At 23.6% G+C, this 23,298-nt stretch overlaps 1 protein-coding gene across 2 annotated transcripts in view; it reads right to left on the minus strand.

The window, feature by feature from the left end:
* The window catches only part of LOC117175786 (calcineurin-binding protein cabin-1-like), a 98,446-nt gene that overhangs the window by 65,778 nt on the left and 9,370 nt on the right, over positions 1–23,298 (minus strand). For both annotated transcript variants that reach the window (XM_033365523.1, XM_033365522.1), the window contains exons 2-5: positions 20,999–22,653; positions 12,465–12,620; positions 6,566–6,754; positions 6,341–6,481 (exon numbers count right to left, since the gene is read on the minus strand). In XM_033365523.1, the coding sequence (XP_033221414.1) occupies positions 6,341–6,481; positions 6,566–6,754; positions 12,465–12,620; positions 20,999–22,653 (2,141 nt within the window). The remainder of the gene's footprint in view (positions 1–6,340; positions 6,482–6,565; positions 6,755–12,464; positions 12,621–20,998; positions 22,654–23,298) is intronic.

The following is a 23,298-nucleotide window of genomic DNA, read 5'->3' on the forward strand; positions in this document are numbered from 1 at the left end:
ATTATTTATTAATTTAAATTCATTTCAGATTTTCAAATATTTTAATAAACATATTATGTCTTTTATTAAACGCAATTTGTTTCCTTATTTATTATTAAATGTATTATTATCAATTATTTATTAATATTATTATTATTTATTATCAGACGTTATTTCCAGTTCAAAAAAAGAACCTTGTTAAAAATGACTTTTGGAATCGAGAAAAATATGCTAATATTAAGTATAACTAATTTTGGAAAATAACTCGAGGTGGACTTTTGAAAAAAATATTTCGGGTTATATTTTATTCATTTAAAGATTCTCTGCAAATCTCATTGATACGTTTTTATTTTAAAAAATTTATATAAATTTTACAAAAATAACGATTTTATAATCCCTAAATAAAAGTTTTTTAATAAAAACGTACCAATTAGGTTTGCAGAGAAATAATAGTCAATAGTTAAATAATAGTTGCAACTATTACCTGAAGTAAGAGAGAAAAAATGTAAAGCCTAAAAACTATTGTTAAATAAACAATAAAAATTGTGAAATATTTATTTAAAAACTTCAACTAGAGTTCTTTTCCGAAACTAGTTATAATTAACAAAAAAAGCTTTTCCTCGACTTTATAAATAATTTTTAACAACGTTTATTTTTTAGCTTAAAATAACTGTAGTTCATGTTTAATTAAAAAAAAGTATAATCAAAATTCCCTTTTCCTCTTAAATCTTAAGCTAAATTTCATGACAATAGTTATGACGAAAAGCAAAATTTTAAATTAATTCATTAAAATTAATTAAATTTGTTTACAATGTATAATTTTAGATAATTTAAAAAAATAAACTTAAAAAATGGTTAAACTACAATTAAAAAAAAAACTGAAAAATAAAAAAAATGTCCTAAAATCTACCAAAAAATAACTTGAAATTTTCCTAAAAATCTAAAGAATATTGTTTGATTCTCTAGAAACCTTTCAAAATTCATAAAATGCTTCTTTTTTACAAAATTGTAAAAAATCTACAATTTTCTCCAAATTTTCAATAATTTCAAATTAAACATTATTTTTTAATCTTTCTAAGATATCTAAACGTTTAAAATGTCTTTAAAATTTTTTTTAAAGACTTCGAGATCCTTTATCGAAATTTTTTTGGAAATACTTTGAAATCTTTTAGCACATTATCCTAAAGTTATTTTTTTTTTAATAAAAAATCATTTAACATTTTTTTGTGAATCTAAACAAAACTTTTTCATTCTCTTCAAATCTTTCGTAATTTGAATTCAGCTTCCTTTTTCAAAGTCTTAAAAAATCTACATTCAAAAAATAAAGTTTTTCACAAGTTTCAAATTAACTTTGAATTGTTTGAATACTTTTAAATATTTATTAAGCATAACATAATTTTTGTTGTTGTAATTTTGTGATTCTCATAAAATTTTTGTTTAGAATCCTCGTTTCAAAATAAAGAAATAATTTGAAATTTAACCATGAAGCTTGAGACAATTTAACGTCCACAAATAAAAATAAATTAAATTAAATTAAATTCATTCAAAACTGAAAACATTTTACCCACCAAAAGTTGTGACATTAAAATCTTTTTTTACTCAAACCCTTTAAAATTTCAATAATTTGAAGTCAATTTAAATCGCTCAGAAATTAATAATTTTTAAATATTTAATTATAATTTTCAAAATTCAACCAATTCAATTTTAATTGCAAAATTAAAACCTATGAATGGGAAAAATTTAAGATTTAGCGTTCATCATCAAAATTCAGAACTCTAAAATTTCACCACTTAAAATTACCGAAATTATCCATTGAAAGATGTATTAATTCCAAATATTTTATTTTTTATCTTTCCTTATCTCAAACTCAATTTTTAATTTCTTAACTTGCTATCTTCCTTTAAAATTATTATGCACTAATTTTCGAATGAAATATTAACAATTTGAAATATTTTTGTTCAGTGTTTTTGTATAAAAAAAAACATTTTTGGAAAAGGTATGGTTATTTGTGTACAAAAAAGGTTAAAATGATAATAAAAAGATTAATTTTCTGGAAGTAAGACTAATTTTTAACAACACATTTTTAATCAGAGATGCATTTTTAATTAAAATTGTGAATTTTCAACCAAAAAATACGGATTCTCAACGAAAAATGTAATATTTAATATTTCAACTAGAAAAATATTTGTATTTTAAGTGAAAAAGTGTTAGATTCCTAAAAAGAAGACGAGTTTCTAAAGTATTTAATTTTCTTATTATAATTATGGCATTTTTGAGTTTCAATTTATAAAAAAGGATTCATTAATACACTGAAAAAAATTCCTATTCAACTCATTATTTAAGCTGATTTTACAAATTCGAGAATAATCCATTTATACTTGTCAATAATAAATTATGATGGAAGCTGTAAAAATGCATTTTTAAATAGAAACTTAAAATTTTAAGAACGTGAGCATATAGATTTAACATTTTAAAATTAGCTATACAAAATTTAAAAAGACTTCAAAAAATTAAAAAGATTTTTCAGCTATTTATACCATTTATATTTTTATAAAAAGAAAAACTATATTAGAACTTAAAATTGTTTAAATTATGATTTTTTTATAAAATATTTTGTTTCTTTACAATAATTATGGTATTTTGTAGTTCAACTTTTGCAAACGTAAATATACAGATTAAACCTTTCAAAAATATTTGAAAATAATAAAAATGCCAAAAATTTTCAAACAATTTTAAGACAATTGTAAGAATGCAGGGTGGCTGTTTTAATCGACGAAATAAATTCCCGGGAATTTCCCAATTTTTTCCGGTTCGCAAACATTTTCACGGCCAGTGAAATTAAAAAACTGGAACACTAAAGCTGAAAAATTTTCCACTTGAGGTAATAAAAACTGAGCTGCAACTGAAAGCACTCAAAGTGGAACTGTTAAATTTTGAACTTTTTAATTTGAAATTTAAAAGTTTTTAATTTAAAAATGTATTCAAGTGCTCAATAATATACGCGTATAAAATTAAAGGCTTCATCAATCAATGAACTTTAAAATTTTCAAAATTATATAATTTCAAGAAATTTTAAGCTAGAAACATTAAATATTAAAAAGTGGAAAAATCTTTAACTGAACACTTCTTGAATTAAAAATTCAATTATTTTCTTTTTAAACTTGTTTGAGCATCCTTGGAAAGCTTCAAAATTTTAATTCAAAATCTTAAGAAATCAATTTTCAGAAAATCCTGCAAAATTTTCGAAAATTTCTTTACAATTTGGATCTATAAATAACAATTGAACATTTATTATTTGTAGGCGAAATTTGAGTAATTTTAAGAGATATGTAAAAGTTTTGAAAAGATTCAAACTTAATGTAAAACTTGAAATGATAGCTTAATATAAAACAAAATGTAGATTTTTGCAGATTTTAAACAAAAAAATTAGATTATTTTCAAGAATTGTGAAAGGCTTCAAAAGAATAAAAACATTTTCTTAAGATTCCTAGCAAAATAAAAATAACTTTTCATTTTCAAAAACTATTTTTAAAGAATATTTAAAAAGTTTTTCAAAGATGTAAGCAAAGTTTTCAAAATATTTTAAGAAAACTTTCTAAAATTTGCATGATAATTTTCAATCTTTTTAAAACCTCTAAATATCTCTTAAAATTACTCAAAAATTTTCTACAAATGTTCATTTGTAAATTATACAACAAAATTTAAAAATTTCACTTACAAATTAAGCATTGCTCAAATACAACAATTAAAATTTTAACGTTCAAATTTTAAAGGATCTTCGAAATTTTAACGATTCCAGGTTTTCTATGTCAAACAATTCAGCTAAAGATTCTTTACTTTTAAATATTTGGTTTCAATTTACTTGTCTTAAATAAAAATTCAAATATTGCTAAATATTCAATAATTAATCTTTTTTTTTTAATTAAAAATTTCAAATTGAACGGGTTAAAAATTGAATATTTTAGACTGAAACAATGTTTTAAATTTAATAAAATCCTTTAATTAAGAATATATTATTATGAAGTTTTTGTTCACTTTTTATTACTTAAAGTACAGATAAATTAAAAAAATGTATTTATTAAATAAAAATGTTTTTCATCCAAAATTTTCAACACCAGAGGCTTTTATTTTTTATTTGTTCAAGTCTTTAAGAAAGAATTTTAAAAAATTTTAAATTGAAAATGTAAGCTTAAAAATAAAAATTTTAAATCGAACATTTTTAGAGTAAACAAATTTTAAATTAAGCATTGTAAGGTAAATAATAGCATGCTTGAAAAACATAAAAGTTCAACTAATTATTTAAAAACTGTTGAAATCGAACGTGGAAAGATTTTTCTTCTAAAAATTTGTAAAATTTCTGGTAAAAAAAAAATTCACTCTCATTTCCCAGTTTTTCCCGGTTTAAAAAAATTCCCGGGTTCCCGGTCCAGCGACCACGCTGAGAATACCTAGATTTTCAAGAGATTTAAAAAATCTAAAAGAATTTCAAGATATTTCAAAATTTTTTAAAGGCCAAATTGTGTTATAAAAATTTTTCAAGCATTGAATACATTTTTAACACAGTAAATACATTTTCAGCCGAAGAGAAGAACTTTCAAATAAATTGATGAATTTTTAACGAATGTTTGATATTTTGAATAAAACAGTGTTTTTATTTTAAATAAAAAAAGAGTTGAATTCATCAAGAAAGACGAATTTTCAACAAAATAGTGTAACCCTCAACTAAAACAGATTATTTTTCACAAAAAAAAGTGAATTTTCAACTAAGAAGATTAATTTTCTACCAAAAAGATCAATTTTCAACTAAATTGATGAATCTTCAACCAAAAAAGTGAATTTTTAACCAAATATTTCATTTCTCAACTCAGTAGTTGAATTTTCAACAAAAAATACGATTTCTTAAGGAAAAATGTAATATCTGATAAATCAATAAAATATTTTTATTTTAAATAAAAACGAGTTAAATTCATTGAAAAAATATAACTTTTCATCAAAACAGGTGCATTTTCTACCAAAAAGATCAATTTTCAACTAAATTGATGAATTTTCAACCTAAAAAGTGAATTTTTAACCAAATATTTCATTTCTTGACTAATTTCGTGAATTTTCACCCAAAAAAGACGATATCTTATCGAAAAATGTAATATCTGATATATCAATAAAAACGATTTTTTTAAATTTTATGTTTATTTTTATTTTAATTTAATTTTTATTTTAAATAAAAGACTTGAATTCATCTAAAAAGACGAATTATCAACAAAAAATGTGAATTTTCAACCAAGAAGATTAATTTTCTACAAAAAAGATCAACTTTCATCTAAATTGATGAATCTTCAACCAAAAAAGTGAATTTTTAACCAAATATTTCATTTCTTATCTAAATATATGAATATTCAACAAAAAAAAAAACGATTTCTCAGGGGAAAATGTAATCTCTGATATATTAATAAAAAATATTTTAATTTTAAAAAAAGAGATAAATTTATTAAAAAATACCTAATTAGACTATATTTCAACTAAAAAGTGGCGTTTTTAAACAAAAAGGATGACATTTCTGCCAAAAGAGATGAATTTTCAAACATTTTTTTAAAATGACTCTAATTATTTCTAAAATTTCGAAAAATATTTCTAAATAACAAAAATTGACGAAAGATCTTCCATATTTTTTCCAAGTTTTTACAATTTCTTTAATTTTTAAATTTACTTTGATAGTTAATTTTTCAAATAAAAAAATCATTAAAAATTTTCCCAGGAATCTTAAGAAAAGTTTGTAATTTTTTTGAAACCTTTAAAAACCCTTAAAAAGTTACAATTTTTATTTCAAAATCTTTAGAAACTTACATTTTAGTTTACATTTTTGAAATGATTAAAAATTTTTATTTTTTCAAAGCTTCTAATATATTTTCTTTAAATGATTCGAATTTTTCCACAAAATCTTTGAAACTTCTTGCAAAATTAAAAGCAGATTAAAAGGATTGCCTTAAAATCTTCCAGATTTGTTTCGCAAATTTTATAAATCTTCTCAAGTGATTTAAAATCTTTTCCAATTTTCTTTAAAAATTTATTTTTCAATTGAAAAAGTTATTTGAACTTTTCCCACGGATTTCAAAAAAAGTTTAGTCTCTTGAAACCTTTCAAAATACCTTTTCAAATAATTAAAAAATTTCTTAGAATGTTTTGAAATCCTCCAAAAAATGTTCGACGAAATCCTATTGCCGACACCGGTAATTTTTTTTTACTATTACCGAAAAATTAAATTATATATTTGAAAATTTTGATTTACAAAATTGATAATGCAAAAATTCGTAATATTCTTAAATAGATAAACAAACTAAAAATAGACGAAGAATATTAATCTTACGTGGAAGATGGAACAACTTCAGTTTTTTTATCCAACCACCTATCTGTGTGAAGTTCTGCATATAATAATGCCATCTCAGCATCCAACTTTAAAACGTAATCTTCCGCTACATCGCCAAACGGAGAGTGTGGAATATGTTCTCTAAAAGAAAAAAAAAACCATTAGATTTAATTGAAATCATCAAGTAATATAATCCTTTCTTGGAGAAAAAAATATTTTGCTTGCCTAGTAAATGTGTAAGCTTTTAAATAAACTTCCGCAAGACCTTTTGGCCACTCAAGATTCCATTTTGTACATAGAAATTCCGTATATTTTGCAATAATAATCATTAGATTATTTTTGCAACTGTGCTCGTTGATGAAAGCTTCAACTTCCAATTTTTCGAAATCCGAGCCGAAGTAATTTTGTTGTCCGCTGTAAAAACGAAATTCAATTAGAGAAAAATATTTTTAAATTAAATAAAAAACACGCGCGTTATGCGTGTAATTATTTTTGTTCTCATGCAATTTTTTAACTGAAATATAAAATTAATATTAAGACAAAAATTGCTGTAATTTATATTAACTATTATAAAAAATAAGGAAAATAAGGAAAATATTTGTGTTAATTAGTGAAAATTGATGTTCCAGCTTTAGAATTAATATATGCATATAGAATTTTTTACAAGACGTAGACAATGAAACCAGTGTATTTTTTTTATCAAAAATACTATTTTCCGACGAAGAATATAAACAAAACCTACTGTTGTTCATATATTGTAAATATTCTTTGAAATATAATTATTTTTGTTTTAACGTAAACATAACCTAAAATTGTTAAACGCCGTGAATCTTCTTTGAAATCTTTTTTTTTTTTTATTAAAAAAACTAATTTCCAATTAAAAAACTAAGATAATCAAAAATTGATAAAACATTATAAATCTTGATCAAATTATAAGGATTTTTCCTCTAAAATTCCAATGATATTGTAAAAATGTAACCTAAAATTATTGAAAAATTTTGAACCTTTAAAATGTACCGTTTTTTGTTTCAAATTCGAAAGAAACACAAGATAGAAAAAAGTTCAAAGAGACTTTTCTTTAAAACTTTTCGAGACGAATAACTTTGCTTCTCTGACTTTTTACGTATTTTGTCTTACTTTTGCACAAAATGTGAATATTCATTTTTCAGTAACAAAAAAAATTGTTTCTCCTCTCCAAGGCGCGGACACAACATAAAATCTCATGATATATATTGGCCATAATTGTGCCTACTTATAAAAAAATCAAGAAAAAAACTCTGGCCTTTTTGAGAAAATTGAATTTCAAAATTTGCAAAAAAACCGCTGTATACTCATAACTTTTTCAAACAAAAATTTCTATCAAATCGATGAAATACGTGTCGTCTAAAAGCCTTAAAAAAACATATTTCATCCGCAGCCGATTCGGTGACTTAAACGTTTTCAGCCTGCATGATTTGAAATTAATTCGGCCTTATAAATCTTCTTCCAACTATAATGGCTTTTTTAATATACTAATTTTTTTTATGTTAACAAAAACATAACCTAAAACTGTTGAAAGCTGTAAATCTTCTTTAAAATCTAATTTTCTAATTAAAAATACTAATTCTCAATTAAAAACACTAAAATAATCCAAAATTGTTAAACGATTTTGATCAGATTATAAGGATTTTAGTTTCAAAGTATCAATTTTTGGCATGAAACACTAGCACAACCTAAAATTATGAAAAAATTGTGTAAGATACATTTTTTTTTATTATGACCGATTTCCTACAAAAAACATGTGATAGTTTTTAACTTATAAATATTCTGCCAACTATAATGATTTTTTTTCATATACTAATTTTTTGTTTCTAATAACGCAAACATAACCTCAAATTGTTAAAAGTTGTAAAGCTTCTTTAAAAAAAATATTTTTTAAAATATTAATTTCCAATGAAAAACATTAAAATAATCCTAAATTGTTAAATGATTCTATATATTTAATAATAAGAAATTGGGTTTTAAATTATCAATTTTTTGCGTGAAACACTAGCACAACCTAACATTGTGAAAAATTGTGAATCGTCTTTAAAGTCTATTTTTTTGTACAAATATTAATTTCCGACGAAAAACACAAACATAATCTTAAACTATTAGAAGATTTTAAATCTTGTTAAAAAACTGTATTAAGCCGTTTTTGGTGTAAAAATCTAACGTAACCTATAATTGTTAAAAAATTATGAACCCTTTGAAATCTAATGATCTTTGTTTTACACGACCGATTTCCGATCAAAAACATGTAATTATTTTCAACTTATAAATCTTCTTCCAACTACGATTTTTTCAATATACTATTTTTTTGTTTATATTAACGCAAACACAACCTAAAATTGTTAAAAGTTGTCAATCTTCTTCAAAATCTAATTTTTTAAATTGAAAGTACTAAGTTTGAATAAAAAACACTAAAATATTCCTAAATTGTTAAAAGATTCTATATCTTGATCAAATAATAAGTAATTATGTTTTAAAGTATCAATTTTTTGCGTGAAATACTAGGCCAACCTAAAATTTTGAAAAAACATGAATCGTCTTTAATATCGAATTTTTTAAATTAAAAATACTAATTTCCGACGAAAAACACAAAAATAATTTCAAACTATTTAAAGATTCGAAATGTTGAACAAACTTTAATAAACAGTTTTTTATATAAAACGCTAACATACGCTAAAATTGTTTTAAAAATTATGAACCTTTAAAATCTAATGATTTCTTGTCTTAAAACCCCGATTTCCTATAAAAAACATGTAATTGTTTTTAACTTATAAATTTTCTTCCAATTATAATTCTTTTTTCTTTATATTAACAGAAACATAACCTAAAATTGTTCAATGTTGTAAACATTCTTTGAAATATAATTTTTTAAGTTAAAAATACTAATTTCCAATGAAAAGCACTAAAATAATCCTAAATTGATAAAAGATTCTATATCTTAATCAAGTAATAAAGATTCTGGTTTTAAAGTATCAATTTTTGGCGTAAAACACTAGGACAACCTAAGCTTGTGAAAAATTGTGAATCGTCTTTAAAGTCTAATTGTCTTATTACAAATACTAATTTCCGACGAAAAACACAAAAATAATCTGAAAATGTTAAAATATTTTAAATCTTGATCAAACTGTAATAAACAGCTTTTGGTGTAAAAGGCTAACGTAAACTAAAATTGTTAAAAAATTATGAACCCTTTAAAATCTAACGATCTTTGTTTTACAAAACCCATTTTCTATAAAAAACATGTAATTGTTTTTAACTTATAAATCTTCTTCCAACTATCATTTTTGTTTATACTAATTTTTTGTTTATATTAACGCAAACATAACCTAAAATTGTGAAAAGTTGAGAATCATCTTTAAAATCTAATTTTTAAAATTGAAACTACCGAATTCGAATAAAAAACACTCAAATAAACAGAAATTCTTAAAAGAATCTACATCTTGATCAAATTATAAGGATTTTTCTTTGAAAGTTCCCATTTTTTGGCGTAAAACACTAGTGCAACCTGAAGTTATTAAAAATCGTGAATCATATATAAACTGGAAATTAAAAAAATTTTAAATACTAATTTTTGAATAAGAACACCAAAATAATCTGAAACTGTTAAAAGATTCTAAATCTTGATCAAACTGTAATAAGCAGTTTTTGGTGTAACACGCTAACGTAAGCTAAAATTCTTTAAAAAATTATGAACCTTTAAAATCATTGAAAATCACTGAAATACAAGTTTTTCAAATTGTATTATTTCTAATTAAAAGCGTTCCAAGCTGTACACTTATAAGTTAAATTTTAAACATTGGAAAATTTTATTAAAAAAGATTTGAAATTTTATCATTTCTAATTCAAACCTTATAGAATGAAACAATTTTATTTTAAATATAAGAATCTCGAATTTCAATGATTTAAGATAATAAGAAAATGTTGAAAATAGGACAAGTTAAAAATATCAAAAAGGAAATATTTTTCAATTATAATTATGAAAATTCAATCATTTAAAATTCGAAGGAATTAAAACTGTATTATTTGTATTTACTTGTATTTTTCATATTAGAATTTTGGAAATTCACAATAACTTTCTTCTGAAAATTATCTGTTTAGTTATAAATTTTATTATTTATTTAAAAATTTAATAACTTTCTTAAAAATATATCCATTTTGGATGCAAATTGTTTACAATTGTTTTTTTTTGCATTAGAAAGTGAACTGGAATCTTCTTTGTATGGAAATTTAAGTTTGTTTAATTCATCTGTCTTAGGAGAAATTTCATCTTTCTTAAATAAAAATGTAACTTCGGTTGAAAATTCAACTCGTTTTTTTTAAGTTTGTCTTTTTCATTTAAAAATTCATCTGCTTTAGCAGAAATGACACCTTTCTGGGGTGAAAATGCGAACTGTTTGGTTGAAAATTCAACAATTTTGTTAAGTCATAATTTTTGGTTTGAAAATTCTGTTGTTTTAATATTTGGTGTGTTGAAAAAAAAAACATATTTTTTGGATGAAAATTTAACTATTTGTGAACATTCGGTTTTGTTTTTTATGTAATTGAAAATCCACTTGTTTCAAGAAAAATGTCATATTTTTGGATAAAAAGGCAACTATTTGTTAGAGAATTCAAATGTTTAGTTAAAACTTCATCCTTTTTGATTGAAAAAATTCGTCTTTTTCGATTGACAATTCAATATTTTCGTAGAAAATTAGTCTTTTGTTAAAAAAATTTAATCTTTGATCTTTCAGAGTCAACTGGAATATTTTTTGGACAAAACCTCAATTTTTTTGTAATTAAAAATTCTTCTGCTTTAAGAGAAATTTGATCTTTTTTGAAAAAATGCAACTATTTGGTAGGGAATTCAACAATTTTGATAAAAATGCATCACTTTTGCTTAAAAATTCGTCTTTTTGGATTGAAAATTCAAACATTCTTCTTTGCTTAATATTCAAGCAAAGACGAATGATATTTAATCAAAACGTTAACTTTTCATTTAAAAAAATGAAATTTCTTCTATCACTTTGTTCAGAAATCACTCTTTATCACTTTTTTAAAAAAAAGATTTATATTTTAAGTTGGAAATTAACCTTTTTTAATTAAAAATTCAACTACTTGGGTAAAAGGTAAACTATATTGTTAAAAATTTATTTTTTTCAATGAAGACTTGTCTGTTTGAAAATTTAACTGTTTAGTGGAAAATACATTTTTTGTTGGTTTACAATTAATTTTTTAACAAAAAATGTAACTTTTTTTTTTTAAGATTGATATTTTGTAGTTGAAAATTCGTTTTTTGGTTTTAAAATTCCTCTTTGTTTGTATAAATTTCATCTTTTTTAATTGAAATACAAACTATGACACGTTTTTGTTAGAAATGTATTTTTTTAGGTTGACTATTTAACTATTACGATAAAAAATTCAATTATGTTTTTGAACATTCCAGTAGTTTATTAAAAAGCCATCTTTTATAGTAAAAAAAAAAGATTTTTTGTTTAAAATAATTTAATAAATTTAAAATATTTAAATTTGTATATGAAAAACTGTTTTATTTCGTTTATAAAATATACTGATTTCCGATGAAAAATATTAAAATAATCAAAAATTATTTAAAGAATCTTAATCTTGTTAAAATCATAATGATTTTTGTTTTATAATACCAATTTTTGAGTATAACGTTAATATGCCCTAATACTGTTAAAAGTGAATCTGTATTTAATTTTTTTATTAGTTTTAAAAATACCAATTTCAGACGAAACACATGAACACAAGAAAAACTGTTCAAAGTAGTGAATCGTCTTTAAAATCTAATTTTTAAAATTGAAATATCAGTTTCCGAGAAAAAACATAAACATAATCTAAAATTATTAACAGATTCTAAACCATTAAATAAGATATGTATAATATTTACAATAACTTATTGGATAAGTTGGAGATTTAATGTTCAAATTCTAAATTCAAGATATATATAAAATAACTTCAAATAATAAAAAGCCAATCAGGTTTTCAAAAACAATATTGCGAGATTTTCGAGATTTATCGTTACACCACTTTTTTGGATAAGAGAATAAATTAAGAAACAAAGTAAATATAATTTAAAGTATAAAATAATTACTCGTTCTGGGGACTCGTTGGCTTTGAACTTTCTGTACTTCTAGTTCCATCTCTATTATTTTCTCTGTTGGTAAATAATTGGTACAAATCCATAGTGTCCATTGAATCGTCGGTGGATTTCGAAGGCTCATTTCCAGAGTATTTCGCGTTCTCGGGCCTGAAAATAAAATATATGTATTTCCAACAAAAAAAAATATTTTGCGGTCCTTCATTTCCGTTTCTAGAAATAAAATGCTAGATTTTTTGGAAAATCTGCTAAAACTCGCCGTAATGTATTTTACTCAAAATACTAAAAAAATACGTTTGGCGATTAATTAAATTAAATAAACATTTCATTTACATAAACCTACTAGGAAGAACCCTAAATATATTGCTTTTTATTCCACCAAAAATTAATGGTAAATTATGATTGAAGCTATAAAAAAAATATTTTTTTTAATAGAAAATTTTAAATTTTGAGACGGTGAATATACAGATTAAACATTTTCAATATATTTAAAAATAATAATAAATGTGAAACTTTTAATAATTTCATCCAAATTTCAAAAGATTTCGCAGGTCTGTAATTTTCAAGAGATTTCAAAAGATTTCAAAGCATTACAAAAATTTCTCCAAAATTTAAAAAAAATTTAAATACAGTTTCGAGCTTTCAAGATATTGGAAAAGATTTCAAAGGATTGAAAATATTTCACACTTATTTAGGACATTCCTACTTTTATGAAAAGAAAAACTATCATTAGAACTTTATTTTTTTAAATTATGATCTGTTTTTTAAAATACCTAGTGTGTTCTATTGCTCCATTGAAAAAGATTTCTATTTGATCTCGTTTTGATCAATAATTTAATAAATCTAAGAATAAATCGTTTTTAAATTTGAAGTTGAAGTTATATTTAAAATTAAACTTTAAGTTAAAAAGATTAATATGAAACAAAAAACAAAACCAAAAAATAAAACAAGAACTAATTTTTAACAAAAAAGCTCATTTTACAACAAAAGATCTTAATAAAAGATGACAAATAAAAAATCATCGTTATACAATTTTATATTGAAATTAATAAAAATTAATCATACGATTGAAACAAGTCCCTGCAAATATTTATATTTTCCAGTAAAAAAAACAATTTCCAACAAAAATGGAATAGTTAAAAAAAAATAATTAAAAGAAACGAATTTTCAAGATAATATTTCAATTTTCAATCTAACTGATGAATTTTAGACTAAAATCAGGAATCCTCAACTGAAATAGTTGAATTTTCAAAAACCAAAAATTAATTTTTACTAAAAAAGATCAATTGTCAATCAAAACTTAATTAATTAAATATAAGTTCAAAAAATTAATATTCAACCAAACAGATAGGTTTTCAATTGAAGCTGTGATATATTTATTTGGAATAAGTTAAATTTACAATTAAAAATTACTTTTCACTAAAAAAAACTAACTTTCAATAAAAAAGAAAAAAAAACTTTCAAAAAAATAGTTACATTTTCAAGCAAAGTGATGCATTTTCAACTAAAATTGTAAATCTTTAACCGGAATAGTTTAATTTTAAACCTGAATGAATCATTTTCGATAAAAATAATGAATCTTTTACGAGAACCATTCGACTTTTGACCAAAAAGATGAATTTTCAACCAAGAATATTAATTTTTACCAAAAAATTGAGTAATTAAATGTTCATTCAAAAAATGAATGTTCAACAAAAGAGATTAATTTTTACCTAAATTATAGAATATTCAACTGGAATAACAGTTACATTTTCAGTTCAAGTAAATAATTTTCAAACAAAAAAGAAATAAATTTTCAACAAAATAGTTCAATTTTCGGCCAAAAAATTATAACCGAAAAAAAGATATTTCAAACAAGAAGATTAACTTGCAAAGAAAAAGATAATTTTTTACAAAAAAAATCAAGCTTTAACAAAATATGTAGATTTTCAACGAAATAGTTGGACGTTCAATAAAAAAATACAAATTTTCATCCAAATTGTTGACTTTTAAATAAGATCAATTTTCAACCATAAAAATTAAGTTTCTAAAAATAGGCGAACTTTTCACATAGTACATAAATTTTCAAACAAATAGTTTAGTTTCTAAAAAAATATCAATTTTCAACCAGAGTTGAGTTTTCATTAAAAAAAGATAAATTTTCAACCAAAAATAGAAAGGTTTAATTTTCTGCTGAAAATCTAATTTCTAGTAAAAAAAAACAACCGATTTTCAGAAAAATAGTTAAATTTTTAGTTTAAAAAATTGATTTTTAACAAATTAGTTACATTTTCAACCAGAGATGAATTTTCATTATGATGATAAATCTTCAACGAAAAAATTAATTTTCAACAAAAGAATTTAACTTTCAACTACGTAATTTTATTTCCAAAGTAAAAGATGAATTTCCTACTAGAATAATAAATATTTCAATGAAATACTTGAAATTTTAACCGAAAAGAAGAATTTACAAACAAGAAGATCAACTTGCAAAGAAAAAAAAATATTTTTTTGCAAAAAAAATGAGGATTTAACAAAATGTGTGAATTTTCAACGAAGCAGTTAAATTTTTAATTAAAAAAGACAAATTTTCATCCAAACTGTTAAACATTTTCAATTGAAGGAATTAACTTTCAACTAAAATAATGAATTTTCTACAAAAAGCGAATTTTTCACAAAATTCATAAATTAATTATAATTAATTAAATCAAAAATGCGAATTTTCAACTAGAGTTGAATTTTCATCAAAAAAATAGATATATTTTCAAACAAAAATAGAATGGTTAAATCTTCGGTTGAAAATCTAATTTCTATTGAAAAAAAAAACCGATTTTAGCAAAATAGTTCAATTTTCTACTTGAATAGTTACATTTTCAACCAAAGATGAATTTTCATTAAAATAATCAAACTTAAAAAAAAAATTTTTAATAAAAGATTTTAACTTTCAACCACGTATTTTTATTTTCAACGCAGAACATGAATTTTCAGCTAGAATAATAAATTTTTAACTGAAATACTTGAAATGTTAACCGAAAAGAAGAACTTTTAAACAAGATAATTTTCTACAAAAAATTAAAATTTAACAAAATATTTGAATTTTGCACGGTTAATGATATTTAATAAATCGAACACTAAGCATAAAAATTGTTCCATTTTAAGTAATAAAAACTGAACTGCAAATGAAAGCATTCTTAATGAAATTCTTGAATTTTAAACTTTGAAAATTGAAATTTAAAAGTTCTTTCATTCAACAATTTTGTATTTAATATGCTCAATAATTTACACCTATAAACTGGAAGCTACTAACACTTTCTAAATAAACAATTTTAAATTAAATGCAGTTAAACTTCCAAATTTTAAACTTTTATAAATTGTAGGGTTCAAATATTCAGATCCAATTCCAAAAATATAAATCCCCTTTATCATTTTCAATGCTCTAAATTGAAGAATCAATCAAAGGATACAAAAATGTTCGAAATTATAACAATTTAAGCAATTTTTATTTTATTTTATATTCAACTGCTCAATAATTTAAGCGTATAAAATTAAAGGTACTAACATTTTTCAATATAAAATATATAAATCCACGTTATCATTTTCAATGCCCGAAATTATAAAATCAATTAATGAAATTTAAAATTTTCAAAATTATATAATTTTCAGAAAATCCTGCAAATGTTATCAAATTTCTTTACAATTTGGATGTATAAATAACAATTAAACATTTATTATTTGTAGGCGAAATTTGAGTAATTTTAAGATATACGTAGAAGTTTTAAAAAGATCCAAACTCAATGCAAAACGGGAAATGATATCCTAATATAAAACAAAATGTAGATTTTCGCAGATTTTAAACAAAAAATTAGATTCTTTTCAAGATTTTTGAAAGGCTTCAAAAGAATAGAAACATTTTCTTAAGATTCAGAGGAAAATTAAAAATAATTTTTCATTTTGAAAAATTCTTTTAAGAGCATATTTGGAAAGTTTTTCAAAGATTTAAACAAAATTTTCAAAAAAGATTCTAGAAGATTTTAAGAAAACTTTCTAAAATTTGCATGATAATTTTTTATCTTTTTAAAACTCCTAAATATCAAACAATTCAATTAAAGATTCTTTACTTTTAAATCTTTGGTTTCAATGTACTTGTCTTAAATAAAAATTCAAATATTGCTAAATATTCAATAATAATTTTTTTTTTTTTATTAAAAATTTCAAATTGAATGGGCTAAAAGTGGAATATTTTAGATTGAAACAATATTTTTAATTAATAAAATCCTTTAATTAAGAATATATTATTATGAAGATATTTTTAAGTTGAAAATAGTTTATAAAATTTCAGTCACACGTTCAAATTTGTTTAATGACTAAGATTTTCAAATTGAAACCACTTACGTTTTAACGTTAAAATCTGAAAATTCTTAAATTTTGAAATGATTTAAAAGCTTTTTGCCAACTCTTTTTTGTTCACTTTATATTACTTAAAGCACAGATTAATTTAAAAATTGATTTATTTATTAAATAAAAATGTTTTTTATCCAAACTTTTGAACATCAAAGCTTTTATTTTTTATTTGTTCAAGTCTTTAAGAAAGCATTTAAAAATTCTTTAAATAAAAAATGTAAGCTAAGAAATAAACATTTTTAATGGAAAATTTTTTAAGTAAAAACATTTTGAAATATGCATTGTAAGCTGAATAATAGCATAATTGAAAAACATAAAAATTCCACTAATTATTTAAAAACTGTTGAAATCGAACCTAGACAGGTTTTTCTTCTACAAAATTGTAAAATTCCCGGTGAACAAAAAGAAATTCACGGTCATTTACCGGTCTCAAAAAATTCCCGATTTTCCTGGTTTCCCGGCCCAGCGGACACCCTGAAGACAGAATCATAATTTTGTTTAAAAAATTCAATTTTGCATTGAGAATTGTTATTCTCCTGGAAACATTCCAGTTCCAACTCAGAATTGGTTAAAAATTGAAAATTCCTTGTTCAAATCTGGAATATTAATACTTTTGAAAAATTTTCCGTTTTAATTAAGAATTAGAATTTTTTGTAAAATTCCTTGTTCAAATCAAGAATTTTAATTTTTCTAAAATATCCCGTCTCAACTTATAATTCATTCTTTTGACGAATTCCCTGTTCCAAGACAAATTATTCCAAGAATTGGTTAAAATTTGAAAATTCCTTGCTTCAACTTAGAATTCGTTGGAAAAATTTCCTGTTCCAATTCAGAATTTCGTTCCTTTTCGAAAACTTTCAGTACTAACCCGGAATTGGTTAAAATTTCTAAATTCCCGTTTCCAAGTCAGAATTATTATTATTCTGGATACATTCCTATTCCAACTATAAATTTGTAAAAAATTGATAATTCTCTGTTCAAATTAAAAGTTAAATTATTTGTATTCTAAAAAGTTTTAAAATCCTTGAAATGCTTCGAAATTTTATTTCAAAATCTTGAAAAATCTACACGCTTTTTTACATTTTTCACATTTTTTTTAATTCTGCCAAATTAAAGAAATGTGCCTAAAATCTTCCAAACTCATTTTTGAAAATTTTGTAAACCATTATAAATCTTTTTAAATATTCTCTTAAAATTAGTTTTCAAATAAAAAATCATTTTCAATTTTCCTAGAAATTGTTTTTTATTCATCTGAAGCCTCTTAAAATTCTTAGAAAGCTTCTAAATTTTTTGTTGGAAATCTGCCAAAATCCATATTTTCTTTTAAATTAGGCCGGTGGGTTATTTGCACCGAAATTTTGGTACGAATAGTCGAATTTTGTAGGTACACGTATAAACTTCGTTTAAATTATTTGAAATTATTTCAAATCTTAAATTAATTTTGAATTTTTTCAAATCTTCTAAATATCTCTTCAACTTGCTCGAATTTTTTCTAAGAATAATAGATGTTTAATTGTTATTAATACATAAAAAATTCAACAATTTGACTTACAAATTAAATTTCGTTAAATAGAAAAAAATTAAATTTCGTTAAATAGAAAAATTAACATTGTAGCGTTTAAAGATTAGTTTTTTGTTTAGTTTTAAATATTTAATTTATATTTCATGATTTTTGATAAACAGATATTTCTAAATATTAAATAACTGTTCTTTTTCTGAATTGAAAAATTTCAAATTGCAATGAAATACAATGAAATGTCAATAAAATTAAAAAAATAAAACTATATTCCAAACAATTTTCCATATAAAGCAATAAACAATAAACAACAAATTAAAGCATTCAAAGTGGAACACTTGAATTCCAAACTTTTAAAATTGAAGTTTAAAAATTTTCAATTCAAAAATTGTGTATTCAAATTCAAAAGTGTACACGTACCAAATGGAAGGTACTAACACTTTTGAATTAAACAATGTTAAATGAAATTCAAATAAACTGCAAAATTTAGAACTTTTATCAATTATAGAATTCAGAAAGTCTAGGCGTCCTTTAAAAGCTTTAACACTTTATTTAAAAATCTTGAGCAATCTAGAAGTGGTTTTAAATTTTTCCACATTCAAAATAATTTTAGAATTTTTTGAAAAACTTTTAAATATATTTCAAGATGAATTGCATTTTTTCTATAACTTTTTGAAAATCTTGCAAATTAAAAACAATTAAACTTGAATTTATAATTAACAATAGAACACTTATTATTTGTAAAAATATTCGAGTAATTTTAAGAGATCTTTAGAAATTTTAAAAAGATTCGCATTTAATTTAGAACTTGAAATCATTTCAAATATATACAGCAAAATTTAAAATAAAATGTAGATATTTGCAGATTTCAAAACAATAAACAATTTTCTTAAGATTCTTAGGAAAATCGAAAATTATTTTTCACTTTGAAAAATTATTGTAACAGAAAGTTTAAAAAGATTTTAAAATATTTCAAAATTTATCAAAGAAGAAGATGGAAGATTTTAAGGATTTTTTTTTTAATTTGCCGGATTTTCACAAAATTTTAGGAAAATGTCGATTAATTTTAAAATATATTTAGAAGTTCTGAAAAAAATGTTAACATACTTCGTTTAAATTACTTGAAATAATTTCAAGTTTTTAATTAATTTTGAATCTTCTCAAAACTTCTAAATATCTCTTAAAATTACTCAATTTTTTTCTACAAATAATAAGTGTTCAATTGTTATTTATTCGTCAAAATTTAACAATTTCACTTATAAATTAAACACTTTTTAAATAGAACAATTAAAATTGTAACGCTAAAAGTTTAAAAGTTCTTCGAAAATCTATAGATTGAAAGCTTTCTATGTAAAACAATTCAGTTTCAAATTGTTTTTTTTTTTAATATTTGGTTTCAATTTACTCGTCTTAAATGAACAGTGAAATATTGCTAAATACGAAATACTTATTCTTTTTATTCATTAAGAAATTTCTAATTAAATGGGATAAAAATTAAATAATTTAGACTCACAATATTTTTAATTTAATAAAAACCTTTAATTATGAGTACATTATTATGGATTTATTTTTAAGTTGAAAATAGTAAAACGCACGTTTACATTTTCAATGGCTAAACAAATTAATAGAAATACTATATTAATAAATTTATTTATTAAATTTTATATACAAAATTTTTAACGGACTTAGAATTGTTTGGTCGAATTAATTATTGTTCAAATTTATATACTTAAGAGTACAGATCCATTTTCAAAATAATTTATTTATGTATATTTAAAGTTGATAAAATAAAACTTTTTTTTATCAAACTGAATTTTTAAGCCTTTAAAACTGAATGCTAAAACTCCTTAAATTAAAATATATGCTTTTAAAACTTAAAAATCTAAAATGGAACATTTTTAAATTAAAAGATTTTCGAATGAAGCATTCTGAACTGAATGATATAACAATTTATAAAAATCAAAATTTGAAAAATAATTTTAAAAACATTTGAAATCAAAGTTGGACAACATTTTTATTCTCAAAATTTTGTAAAATTCCCGGTCAAAAAATAAATTCACTGTCATATCCCGGTTTTCCGGTCCAGCGACCACCCTGAATTTAAAAAAAATCATTAATTAATCTATATTCACAGTTGATAAACTAAAAATGTTTCTCATAAAAAATTTTCGATTTGAAACGATTCAAGATTTTAATTGTTTACGCCTTTAAAACTGCATACTTTAAATTGAAATGCAGACCTAAAAATTAAAAATCTAACCTGGAAAATTTTTAAACTAAAAGGTTTTCGAATTATGCATTCTAAACTGAATGATATTATAATTAAAAAAGATCACAATAAAGCTCATTATTTAAAAAAAATTGTTAAAATCAAAGTTGGAAGGATGCTTTTTCTAAAAATTTGTAAAATTCCCGGTTTCCCGTTCCAGCAGCCACCCTGCTATTTTCTAAAATTTCCCGTTCCAAGTTAGGATAATGGAAAATAATAATAATAATTTAATAATAAATGAAGATTTAATTAATGCAAACTGAGCAAATATGAAAAATCATAGTTTTTCTGCGATCAGAAATAAATTCCCGGGTTTTCCCGGTCAAGTCGCCACCCTAAATAACAAAATAATTCTATACTCACAATAAACTACTGGGTAAAATCCTCTTGATCGTTTCTTCCAGCAAAGCATCGTCCCTCTCAGTCTCTTTTTTATTAGATCCCCTAACCCTCGCTGATCTTCTCGTATTATTGGTACTCCAAGCCCATTGCTGCAAAAAACAGAGAGAACTTCTCCTCCTTTTCTTCACTTTCTGACTCTCCTCCTTTCCCTCCGACTTGTCATTCGATTTCTCGTCAGCCTTTGAAGACTTGTCATTCGACTTGTCATTAGATTTGTCATTTTGTTTACAAGTCTCATTATCATTCGACTTGTCAGTTTCTTTCTTCTCTGTTTTCTCACCCAAGGAACCCTCAGGTTTTTTCAAATTTTCTAAATCCTTCTCCACATCGAGTTTTTCCATCTCAACATCCATCTCAAGCTCCGGTTCCTTCACCACAAAATCATCAAGAGGCAGGACATCGGGTTCGGAAACTTTCAACGGATCATCCAACTCGATAATTTGGATATCACTCGATCCCGACTTTCCATCATCCTCGTTTTCGATTTCTATCAAGTTGTCAGTGTTGCTATCAGAGACTGGAATATCGTCTTCAATTTCAAAAACGGGCTGATCATCCTCTTCCTTCTTCTCTTCCTCATCCTTCTTTTCCTCCTCATCTTCGGATTTCAGATCCACTTCCATTTCATCATCCTCCACATTATTATCCAGAATTTCATCTTTTTCAGAGACAACGACTTTCTCCTCTTTTTCAAAACCAATTTTCTCCTCTTTTTCAGAGGCAACCTTCTCCTCTTTATCAGAGAGAACCTTCTCCTCTTTTTCAGAGACAAACTTCTCTTCCTCAGTCTCCTCACTTTTTTGTACAATAATGCTGACCTTGCTCGCAAAACTGATATCGTTTTCGAAAACATATTCGTGCATACCCACAAGACTCTCGCCGAGTTCAAACCAAGTATACTGCGACAAAGGTTTCCTCAGGGTCAAGAGAGGCAGGGGTTTCATGGTGAATTCTGGTTTGCAGGCTTCAGCCCATTTTTCCGCGACTTCTTTCACCTCCTCCAACAACTTTTCTCCGATAACGTGATCGTATTCGATGTCTGGGGGAGGATCAAGAGCCCAGTCGCTGTTGTAAAGTTTGTAACTTTCCTCGAAACAAGGCATGTCCTTGAAGATTTTCTCCCGAAATGCCAGACCTTTGACGTAAGTCGAATCTCGTTCTAGAGCCATTGAAATATACAATAGGCAGTTCATGTAATCAGGAACTGCGTACAAGGCAGTGATGATATTGTCTAAACAGGGCCAGTGATTCGGATTGCATTTTAAACCCTGCTTAAACGCGGAACAGGCAAGCTCTAGATTCGAGATTTTCATCGCTAGTATTCCAATTCTATGCCACAGAGTCACATCGCTATCATCCAAATTTGCAGCTTCCCAGTAATTGTCTATCGCATCTTCGTAATTTTCAAAATCGGCTTGGATGCTTGCTATGTTTTTGAAACAAGCGTATTTTAAAGACAACATGGGTCGGGATCTTCCATCTGGAACCTCAGGTTTTTCAACCTGATCGAGAAGCTCGGTATCGAGAAGGTCTTGGAAAACTGTCAAGGCTTCATCTTTCTTTTTGCCCTGAAGAAGCTGTAACGCTCTATTATATTCCGTAAGGGCTATTTGTTCCTGAAAAGAATACAGATCCGATTTCGAATGGATTCAGAAACAAAGAATTTGATTGTTTATCCATAAAAAATTGTTAAATATTGAATCAGTATACGTCAGGAATATCAGGATCTGCAAGTAGAGTTCTGAGCCGGTTATATTACTTTGAGAACGGTACCGAGAAATTAATTCTCTGAGAATTTATGAGAATTTCAGAATTTATTTTAATTAATAGAAAATTGCATTTTTTCGTTAACTTTTCGTTTGAAAATTCAACTATTTTTTTGAAAATTTGTCTTTTTTATTTTAAAGTTTACCTGCTTTAGCAGAAATTAAATCGTTTTTTAAAATAAAAATGCAACTGTTTGGCTAGAAATTATAAACTATTACACTATACTTTTGAAAACGTAACTCTTTCCTAGAAAATTTACTTTTTGTTTATAATTTATATTTAAGTGTTGCAAAATGAACTGAAATATTTTCTGGATGAAAGTTCCACTTTTAAAAAAATGTTGTTTTTTATTACAAATTCATATGTTTCAGTACAAAATTGATTTTTTTTTTTGATAAAAATACAACTATTTGACAGAGAATTTAACTATATTATTAAAAATTCATCCTGTTTGGTTAAAAAATTCGTCTTTTTGGATTGAAAATTCAAATTTT

This window comes from Belonocnema kinseyi, chromosome 7 (assembly GCF_010883055.1).
Source record: "Belonocnema kinseyi isolate 2016_QV_RU_SX_M_011 chromosome 7, B_treatae_v1, whole genome shotgun sequence".
Lineage (NCBI taxonomy): Eukaryota > Metazoa > Arthropoda > Insecta > Hymenoptera > Cynipidae > Belonocnema > Belonocnema kinseyi.